Source organism: Microtus ochrogaster, chromosome 4 (assembly GCF_000317375.1).
Source record: "Microtus ochrogaster isolate Prairie Vole_2 chromosome 4, MicOch1.0, whole genome shotgun sequence".
Taxonomy (NCBI): Eukaryota; Metazoa; Chordata; class Mammalia; order Rodentia; family Cricetidae; genus Microtus; species Microtus ochrogaster.
In genome coordinates, this window is record NC_022011.1 from 42,299,069 (window position 1) to 42,309,963 (window position 10,895).

General features: G+C 49.9%; 1 protein-coding gene across 6 annotated transcripts in view; it reads right to left on the reverse strand.

Moving 5' to 3' along the window:
• Nucleotides 1-3,051: 3,051 nt before the first annotated feature.
• Mapkap1 (mitogen-activated protein kinase associated protein 1) overlaps nt 3,052-10,895 on the reverse strand; it is a 226,745-nt gene continuing 218,901 nt past the window's right edge. For all 6 annotated transcript variants that reach the window (XM_026777621.1, XM_026777619.1, XM_026777615.1 and 3 more), the window contains 2 exons: nt 6,979-7,076; nt 3,052-3,568 (listed from right to left, as the gene is read on the reverse strand). In XM_026777621.1, the coding sequence (XP_026633422.1) occupies nt 3,443-3,568; nt 6,979-7,076 (224 nt within the window). In that variant the 3' untranslated portion in view covers nt 3,052-3,442. The remainder of the gene's footprint in view (nt 3,569-6,978; nt 7,077-10,895) is intronic.

A 10,895-nucleotide genomic window follows, 5' to 3' on the forward strand; every position in this document is an offset into this window, starting at 1 on the left:
TCGGTCCAGAGTCCGTGGGCTCCAACTAGCTTAGGCTAGTCTAAGTTAAAAGAAAATGTTCAATTGCAGGCAAGTGTTGCAGCATTAAATAAGAGGGTCCCACACTAGCCCAGAGCAGAATATAGTAAATCTGTTGCAGATTTAAACAGGCCCATAGACAAGGTGCTCCTGTAGAGTGGCCAGCGAAGGGTGACACTGGGAAGCACACTTGTGACTCTTCACCCTTGGTGGCTCCCCCTCCTAGGCTCCCTGGAGTGTGTGTCATCTTGTGAGTTTGGGGGTAGAAGGTCCCATCCTCCAGCCCCGACCTTTGTGATCGTCAGAGGAAGCTGGACCCATGCTAGATTAAATGGCTTTCATAAGACACTAAGTCTGGGTGCTGTTCATCAACACAGGAGCCTGGCCTATTCTTATTTACTGATTATATATATTTTTTTCATTTATTTTACATACCAGTTTTCCTTCCCTCCTCTCTTCCCGTTCCCTCACCCCAATTCCTCCTCCATTCAGGAAGGGGCAGGCCTCTCAAGGAGCCAACAAAGTATGGCATAGCAGGACCAAGCTCTGCTCCCTGCATCAAGGTTGGTGAGGCATCCCAGCATGGGGAATGCGCTACGAAAAGCCAGCTCATGTGCCAGGGACAGACCCTGATCCCACTGCTAGGGACCCCACTAACAGACCAAGCTACACAACTGTCATCCGCATGCAGAGGGCCTAGATTGGCCCCATGCAGGCTCCCTAGCTGTCGGTCCAGAGTCCATGGGCTCCAACTAGCTTGGGTCAGCTGTTTCTGTGGGTTTCCCTGTGATGATCTTGACCACTTTTTATTTTTATTTTTTAAGACTTATTTTTAATTATGTGTAGGTATGTATGCCTGCATGTAGGTATGTGCACACTGAGTACAGGTGTCTGCAGAGGTCAGAAGTATCAGATCCTCTGGAGCTGGAAATTAAACCTGGGGTCTTCTGGAAGAGCAGTCAAAGCTCTCAACTACTGAGCTATCTCTCCACCTCCTTTTCGGAGAGAAGGTCTTCTCACTGTATATCCTTGGCTGGCCTGGAATTCTCTCCGTAGACTAGGCCTGCCTTGACGTCTCAGGGATCGACCTGCCTCCTGAGTGCTGGGACTAAAGGCGTGTGCCACCGTCTGGGAACCTGGTCACTCTCACTCGCAAGATATCTAACCCTCACAAGCACCCTTGGAAGGAACTAGTTTCATCTCCATTTTACAGAAGGGGAAACTGAGGCTCAAGGAAGTAGCTCACCCAAAGGTCTAGCAGTAAGGAGACAGCTAGGGTTGGAGCACATTCTGGTCTGGAGGCCACATTACCTGACTGGTGCCCCCTCCCCCCATATACACCATGTATTACAGTGCTATGGTCCTGAATCCGAGGCAACGGGGAGCCCATGAAAGCAGCTGGCAGGGATATGGCCTGTGGGGCTACCTCCACGGAGACTCAGAAGTGTAGGCCAGCTGCTAGCTCCGAACTGGGAAAAGAGACACAACCACAGAGTACAGCCACATATTGCGAGGTGTGGACCATGCCCCTGAGCTGGGGGACTTCTGGTCTATAGCAGTCAGCAAGTGACAGGGAGTGAGGATGTCCAAACTGGCCAATAGAGAAGGCATGGGGCCAGTCAGCACTGTTGCCAGAGGCTCAGAGACTAGGCCAGACAGCAACGAGCTACCTTGAGCCGGGGCTGGGCCAGACTCCCCCATCAGGGCTAGGGGGCGTCTTTTAAGACTGGGAAGCTAGCTCACAATGACCTGAGGAGTTAAGAACCCTGATCGCAGCTGGCCTAATGTAGCATCTGGACTGACATCAGGCAACTCAAGGCCCCGAGACCCTAGCCAGTTGAGAGCCACATACCACCGGTTGTGAAGAGCAGAGTCCGAGATTCCATTGCCCCTCGAGCAAAAGGATGCCCAGACGTGTCTTCTGTATGGCTTCACGTGGCTGGGCATATCCACTGCCAGTGCGTGTCACCCCACAAGACCCACGTGGTACCATCACCTCAGCACTGTGTACTCAAGGCTTTAAAATCCAAAGCAATATACAAGAGGGTATTTATGACTTTTATTTTAGTATTTTAATATCGAATATGTGACAAGATTTAATGACCAAATTAGTCATTTACATTTCAAAGATATCTAAATATAAAATTGCTAAAAATTCAAATACAGAGCAAGCTACAAATAATTTCTTTTTTGGGGTGACAGGAATGGAAGACATTAGAAAAGGGTGCTCCTGTTGTCTGAACGGATTGGAATGAGAGAGGCATTCACCCAGATGACCCTTTAGCAAAGACCTATACACTGGCTCTGAGAGGCTCAGACACAATGATGTAAAAAATGTTCTAAACACAGGCCGCTTGAGATGTCGGTCTGTGGCCCTGGTCCAGGACAGTATGAAAGGGTGCTGTCACAGAAGGAACCATGGCGAGGTCTGCAGAGGCATCTGGTGTAGCCAGAGGTGTGGTGTCAGAGTGCTGGGCACCCTGCCTTTTCTTCCTAGGGCTTGGGGTACAAGGACATGGGCTTCCCTCTACTCCTCAATCCCCAACACAGCTCTCTCAGCAGGCACTGGGAATAGGGCAGGAGACAGGGTTCAGGGCCAGTGAGGCAAACTCTTCGGGATTCTGGCTGAACATATATACCAGCTCTGAGGAAATGAGAGACCACCCTGGCTGGGAACTCAATGCTTGGAGACACACTGTCTGCCACACCATCCTACAGCACCTGTCTCTCAGGTCACATGCTGAGAAGGCCTTTGAAGGGGAAAAAGATAGCCATGCATGCACGCACCCACGCACACACTCACACGCACGTGTGCATGGCCTTTGTTCCTAACTTCCCAAGATGCTATTCTCAAAGCAAATACTCTCATTTAAACAAATGGCATAGTTAACTATTGGCTAAGCCTAAACATTCCTTCTGAGAGTGCCAATTACAGCTTTTGCAATCTGCCTGATCAAAACAGGAACAGATTTTAAAGAAGATAATATAATCAATTCTCTGCCCCCCAAAAATGGTCCATCATACCAACCATGATAAAGAGTAACCTGTTTATTAAAAGGAAAAAAAGAAATGTACATTTTTGTTCTTTCTTTGCTTTAAGAAATTTGATCAAGCTGCAAGGAGCTGTCTGGCATGGCTATGTACATCCTTGGTGGGACTGCCAGGCAGTGAACATGGTTGGGCAGCGCGTGGCTTCTCCAGGAGGTGTCTGGTTCCTGGGCACTGCTACTTACAGCCATTGCCAGGTTTCAGTCCAATGGCAATGTCCCCAGACTCCAGAGTAGGGCACCTCTACTTCTAACCCTCTCCCCAGAGCCCAGCAGCCCTATGCCTGTGAGATCAGGCACTGCAGGATGAAGGTGGACTCCAGGGTCACTTGGCCCTGCAGGCAACCTGGATTGAGGCAACAGGTTGGAGGCCAGCGTTACTGTTGCCCTGATTTCTTCTCCTTCTGGAAGCTGAAGCTTGTACGTCTGTTCAGTTTTCTTTGTTTTTGAGCAAAATAGTCGGCCCGGGCAGTGCTTGCTCGAGACTCCAGGATGTAGTTGACCTAGGAGCAGAAGGACAGGACTGTTACTTGGAGGCACAGTTTGTTCCCCCAGGCCAGAGCACAGGGTGGAAGGGACACCTGCTTTGGGCGGTGACCCTGGACTAGCTGCTGCTGACAACAGACAGGTGAGTAGTGGGGCTACTGATCCCGAGGCTAATGTTCTCACAGCTTTGTCCAGGCAGCTCTACAGCCCTGGTTGTCATAGGGCACCCCTGGCCTCCACATCTGGAGGAAGAAAATGTGGTGGGTGGAAAGTGATAACAAAGCTCCCCTCGGCCTTCCTCTAATGTCTGCTGCACCCCACCAGCCAGAGTCAGTCAGATAACCGCAGAGGGCTGAGGTCACTGCAAGTGAGGGTGGACTTCAGTTTGGAGTGCGTGTCATCTCAGGATAACCCGTGCACTTTCAGACATGGCTTCCTTCACGGTTCTGCTCTGCCTGGACTTTGTGAACACAGAGACTGTTCCCCTCTCACACTTCTCAGAGGCTAGAAAGCTCAAGTTGGGCTGGAGAAGGCAGCTGAGGCTCTGACAAGGGCCCCGCAGACTTTTTGTGCTGGTCATCAACAGAGGGAAGCACAGGATAGCGCATGGCTACGGGACTGCCTCACTTGTTCACAGCCTTGCCAAGCTACCAATGGAGAGCCATAAATCAGGACGTAAGCTTGGGAGGGTGATCGGTGGCAGTGTGGACGAGGTGTGGAGATGGCAGGAGGCGTTCTCAAGCTTGGTAAATGCCATCTCTGGCTTGTACCGTCTACACTTAGCTGACCCAGTGTTTGCAGTGTATTTTTGGCACATCTAATTTGACAAAAGCATTCTAAAATGGTTCTCAACAAGCCAACTGTTTCCTAAATTTATTATCTTCAGTGCTTTCTGATAATCACATAGATAATTTTAATGCAAGATTAATGTAATAATCAAAAGATAAAATCGCCCTTTGGTCTGCCATTAGCTGGTTAATATGCTGTGGCTTAAAATGTGCCCGATTTTATGCACTACAGAGTGGTTTACTTTCGATGCACTTTACAGCTTAAGGCATAAAAATATAGGGAGTTTTCATGGTCAATAAAGTCACAGCCTCCATCACTCAATCACAGAAGAACCTGGTGTGAAGAGCACAGCGGTTCCTCAGAGATTCATCTCGAGGCTGGAAGGAGGGACTGAGCACTGTGTGACTCCAGCATATTGGGGTGGGTAGAGGGCAGCCCTGAGCAGCACAGTCCTCATCTATAAAATGGGGACAAGGATGTCTATACCACGAGGGAATGTGGGAGGGTTAGATGAAATACGGCAGACGAGACACCCTAAATGTAGCTGCTACTCAGCTCCATCGTCCTGTGGAAAGCCTGTGATGGCTACGCTGGCACTAGCCTTGGGCTCTTAATTTTGGTCTAAACTCTCATTCTAAGCTCTGGACATGTTACTTGAGTCTGAGATGAACCGTACAGAGCCTGATTTAACATTCCTGTCAATTCTGGAGGCAGCCAAGGCCCTGGTGGCTGAGCTCGGGCACAAAGCTCATACAGTCCTGGGTATGACATGAAGGGGATGGTGGAAAAACTGGAGTTTAGCCCCTTGAGAGAGGGGACAGGAAAAGTGAAATTCAGCCTCTGGTCAGGACCATGATCGCTTCCTGTGTCAGTCAGGTTCTGGGATGAAGCCCTTTGAGGTGCACGGTGACGTGATACCTCTACAAACACCCTGAGACGGACACAGACATTTCAGGGGAGAAGGCAGGCCTGGGGGCTTGGCAGAGAAGTGCTGCTTTGAGGGAGTGTTCTGTCCTGTAAGTGGCTTCCCTGTACTTGGTCTTCCGGTCTCGTACTCAAGTCATAAACCTGGGTTTCTGTCATCAATCTGCTGTTGAGGAAACTATTCTGATGTCAAACACAGAATTATAATTTTACTAGAACCCTTCTCAAGACTTGAATATTTTAATGTTGGCTATAAAAATAAGTCCAGGCCCTGATGAAGTGGGGGGCTGGGATACTTTTTTACCCACTCTCCAAACATTTCCTGGCACAAGCTCCTTGGATGGAATAACTCTTGACTTGTTGGGAGTCAGCAGTCCAGAGTGGACGCTGGCCTCACCTCGGTCAGGGTAGCCTATAAACCTCCCCATTGTCCATGTCGCTGTGCCTTGTCCTCAACTGTCTTCCCAGAAGCTTTATCCTTTGGATTTCGTGGGTGGCTGTGGGTCTTTGAACTGTGGTATTCCTGTAAAGCCAGGGCATCTCAGGGATTGGTAACACATTTCAACACCAGCCACATCTACTGTCAGTTTCTGGTTTTGCCAGTTCACCAGTCTCCATTCTACCAACGCTCCCTTTCCTCTGGGCATTTTGTTCATGCAGGCAATGCGAACACCTTTTGTGCCCACCTCTGACTTGCCAGGATTCAATAGGAGCTTTCAAGGCTAGTTCAGTGCCTGTCACTGCCACCCAACTGCTTCTCTCAGGAGACAATGACCCAGAGGGTCATGGATCTCATCTGGTTTATGGTACACCTGAGCAGCTCCTTGCAGGTGGGGGCAATAGAGCTCCCTTGATGGCCACCCTACAAGGAGGAATGGAAGCCCAGAGGTATGAGTCAGGCTCATCTAGCCCAGGGAAAGGGAGATGTCTTCCTTCTTTCTTCTCAGCTGTTTCTTCTACTTGTTAAACTGTGCAGGATTTGCCTTGCGAAAGGAGTGCTGGTTTGGAGGAGTTCTGGTCGGGCTGTACCACAGGGACCGGTAGCCTGGGTGGTGTGGGGTGCTTCATAGAAGGGGGCCAACCCTAGGTCCTGCCCTAGAGCTCCTGAATCAACAAGACCTAAAAGGTGGATGTAGCCTCTTTAGCAACCCAGCTTGCTGGCCAGCCCCTTCCCAGGCTGCTGTGAATCTGCACGCTTACCCAGGGCAACACCAGCCAGTCTCCCCTTTACACACCCACACAGCAGCTCTGTGACTATCGGTAGCCTACTGTAATTTCTATTTTCGTCTCTCTCCCCTGATGAGGTAGAGTGCTCTAGGGACAGAGGAGCCATCGCTGAGGCAGCTGGAACACTATCTTGGCACAGGGAAGGTACCTGGTGAGTGAGCTGAGCTTCATACCAGGCTAGCCCCAGTAGGCACGCTTGGAACAGGTTGAGAAAATCACCTTCAGCGATTCAAAAGTATGGTCTCCTCAGCTGGCTCCCGAGCCTCAAAGGGCTCCTGACAGTGGCTGGGGAAAATAAACAATGCATGAAAGGTAAAAAGCACAGATGAAGAACTAGGCCTTTGGGGAGGAAGGAAGCTGAAGAGTCTTGCTCTGGCTACAGCAGGTGCTGAGCCACTGCCCCAAGGCTGGTGTGGCCCTGGCCTGAGACTAGCCCAGCTAGAACCCCATCCTCCCATCCCTGGGTCAAAGGCCACACTGGACTCACCTTGAGCACGATTTCACTGACTGTGGCTGCATCGGACTCGAAGTAGAGGTGCTTATAGTCATGACTGCTTAGATACGTGAGTTTAAATACTGCGTGACCTGGAGGGAGGGAAGGGGCGAGGTGAATCACCATGGAGGGTGGGGTGCCCCGTGTCTGCCCTGATCCAGTTATGAGCAAGAGCATGTGGGGGCTGGATGGCAATGTTCCCTAGGATAGCTGGGCTGTCTAAGGCAGACAACAAAGACTCACACCGGGTTCCCTCTGCACAATGCTGAGGAGCACACCTCAGGAGGGCTCCTGCTTCTACACACTGCTTCTACAAGATACCGAAGCACTGAAGGAAGAGGCCAATGCAGCCCAAGTAAAGGACTCCACAAGTAAAGTAACTGTGCTTAGACTGCCTGCCTTTTCTCAGCTCTGGCGGTCCTGCATGGATGTTGCTCCTAAAGGCCATGGAAGGACGGGGTGGAGTGCTTTCTTAGACAACAGCATAGCTGTACCTTACAGTGCCACTGACCTGGATTTAAATTCCCCCCGGTCCTTTCCAATCCCTTTAGTTCATGACCTCATTTCTTGGCTGTTACCTGGTCCAGCCTCACACCATCCCATGCCCAGCCTAGTCTATGTGGGCTCTTTCCTGCCCCGAGATACCCTTGATCATGACCTGTATAGGAAAGTTCTCCTGGTGCCTCCTGGATGCCCTTTCTGTGTAGCCGTCCCACCATACATGGTGGTCAGAGCTTTCTGGTTTTGCCTGCCTGTAACAGTGTCTATAATCTTGTCTGAACTCGATGGTACACACATGCCAGACAGGTCCCCAAATCTAAATAGAGCTAGAGATACCAGTTAAGTGTGACCTTTAGAAGGGCAGGCTAAAAGGAGGCTCTTTGGGGTTCCTGGCCTCAGTCCTAGGGGAGACTCTCCAGGGCCCTTCCAAGTAGCTCTTCCTTCTTCAGTTGTCTTGAAGTTGGTTTCCAATAATGGCAACTAAAGTTGCTCTGAAGACATGGTCCTGTTCACAGGACCTGCTAGACAAGAGCTCTGGGCGCATGGCACAGAGGCCTGCAGCCCCTAGGCCCCAGTCCTAAGGCTCTCCCTTTCAGCTCCACCAGGCCACACACACCTACTAGGCCTCCTTCTCCGTTGTCCTTTTAATTGAAGCAGCGGCTGGTCACGTTATTAATTAATAATATGTCACCCACATTACTGTAAGTTCTTCTCCTTCCCGGAGAAGTCTTCTGGGGACTTTATTTACAGTAGCTAATTTTTCAGATCTCCAAAAATAAACTGATATATGTTGTACATTTGTGGCCAGAAAAGTTGAACGCTGGTATTTTATCCTGGAAACATCATTACAAGATACTAATTGGGACTATAAATCCTATATTGAAAAAAATAGCTAATAATTTTCTAAAAAAAAAAAACCCACTTTCAGTCACTTGACAAATTAAGCTTGATTTGAAATTGTGGCTCTAAAATGTTAGAATTCTTGACTGGAAACTAATCATTCCCTTAATGTATAAATTACTTGTTTTGATAGAAAAGTGGATTCTCAATTCTTTCTCCCTCTTTCAATGCTGGAGTCTTGATGACATCATCTTGTAGAAAAACAATGCAGACATTTGTTGGCCATGCTGTGAGCAAACAGAGCTATCTACAAAGGACACAGAGCTGTGAAGGACAAACAGAGACATTCCCCCAGGAGGCCTTACTGTGGACACCTGGCCATGACACAGACATCATGGCCTGGGGCTAGAAAGGACCAGAAGGTCTCAGGGAGGCCTGCAGACCTGAAGCTTCGGGGTTCACTGACCACTCTGATAAGTGATCTCATGTACTGTCTACACCACCTGCTTCCACCTGTCACTGACAAACCCTCAAGATGCAGGTGGCATGCTTGAGGGGCTGAGACGTGATTAAAACGGCCTGTGGTTCTGGCAGAGGCAAGTCTACACAGCATGTGCAATGTGCAGTGTGCAATGGCTCGAGTCTGGGACAGAGGCCTTGACACTGGGGACTACAGCACCACAGGGCTTGTCAACTGTGGGTTCACAGAGGAGAAGCCTGGGGCTTGTCTACACAGGAGTTGGGTGTAAAAACAAGTCTCTGTTAGCCAGATCTCAATGGTCAGAGGATTCTCAACCCCTGCATCCCAACACCGCTGTCCGCTGTTCTTGGAGTATGTGTTCTCCTTGTCTGTCCCCAGTTCTCGCTTCAATGCCCAACTAAGAGAGAGGGGCAGGTGGGAATGATGAAGGCCCACTCTCCTGGGCTAGATTGCTTATCCTTGGCAGTGAAAGCAGTCACACCACTGAAGGGAACAGGGAGGGCCTTGACACAGTGCTGTGTGCTCTTGAACAGCCCCAGAGCTAAGGCTGGTAGGTAGTCATGGCAAGGAGTCATGGGCCAGAGCCTGGGGTACAAGCACAAGCCAAGGATAGTCGTCATTTTCACCCATGCTGGACTACAGGGCAAGGGGTGATCTGCTTCCAAGAGGTCTGGCCCAGAGGTCCCTCACTCCAATCTCCAGGCTTTGCTATCCTAGATTCTGCCAGAGAACTGGTAAGGGCAAGGGGTAGGGAGATGAACAGGGATCAAGTGTGACATGCGTGAGGAGGGTCTTACCACAGAGTGCTGCTATGGAGGCACAGAGGCAGTGACTTGTCTGGTATGGAGAAGGGCCCTCGGGGGCAGTTTTTATGCAGGACAAAAGATGCTGGGTAAAGAAGGTGCACAGACTGGCTCTGAAGGGAGCCAGAGCAGACTAGGTTCAGAGTAGGCAGACAAGAGGGACTGGCAAGGCCCGGATGTCACAGCTGATGAGGCCACTAATGGGTCTGAAACAGGGCGGTGGCATACATAGATAAATTGTATTTGGGGTGCTTCTCTAGGGTCCCCAGAGTTCAGAGGCAGAGAGACCAGCTGCCATAGTGGCCAGGTCGCTGTAGATATGGCACTGAGCTGGTGAGGGCAGACGGGATGCTGACTAGGCTACGGTGGGCAGGCCTGGACATTAGGATAAACAGAATTCATACTCGACGGTGCCATATAGTTCGAAACTTGTCTATCCAAAGGCAACACACTAACTGACACGGATCTGTCGGTAAGACACGGTGACTTGTGCTGCATGGTAAACTGTCACCGCAGGGGACTGGGAAGGACTCGCTTGTATCAGAGCTGGGACCAACAAGTCTACCCTTGTATCCTTTGTTATCATAGCAACACAAGGTCTGCTGTGAGCAGGAGAGAAAATGGCACCACAAGAGAGTGGCAGCCCATAAGGCTTGAGCCTTAGGGACCAGGTAGGCAGGTAACCCTTGAAAATTCAAAGAAAACCACCAGTTTTCTTTTTTTTTTTTCCTATGGAAAGGCGTAAGTAACAGCTGCACACTGTCCCTAAAAAATGTCAGTTAAGGAAAAACTATTCATGGAAATCTAGTGTTAGTTAGTTAGAGACATTAAACTCCACTTGGAAATGAAGCAGGACAGAGGCCTGAGCCGCTCCAGACGGCAGGCACCACAGAGCCAGACCTTGAACCCCAAGTTCGATGTGGCTGTACTCCCAGCCACCTGTGGTCTCAGCACATCATCAGAGATACGATTCTACCCTGCAACCTCCTATATGGAGAAGGGGCTCAGTGAGGGCAATTTCTACAACTCAACGGAACTGCTATCTGGGTAGCACACTCATTATTTTGAAGGTTTTGTTTTTAGTTGGGCTTTTTTTTTAATTTATTTTTTTTAAACTTATTTATTTATTAAGGATTTCTGCCTCCTCCCCGCCACCGCCTCCCATTTCCCTCCCCCTCCCCTGATCAAGTCCCCTTCCCTCATCAGCTTGAAGAGCAATCAGGGTTCCCTGACCTGTGGGAAGCCCAAGGACCGCCCACCTCTATCCAGGTCTAGTAAGGTGAGCA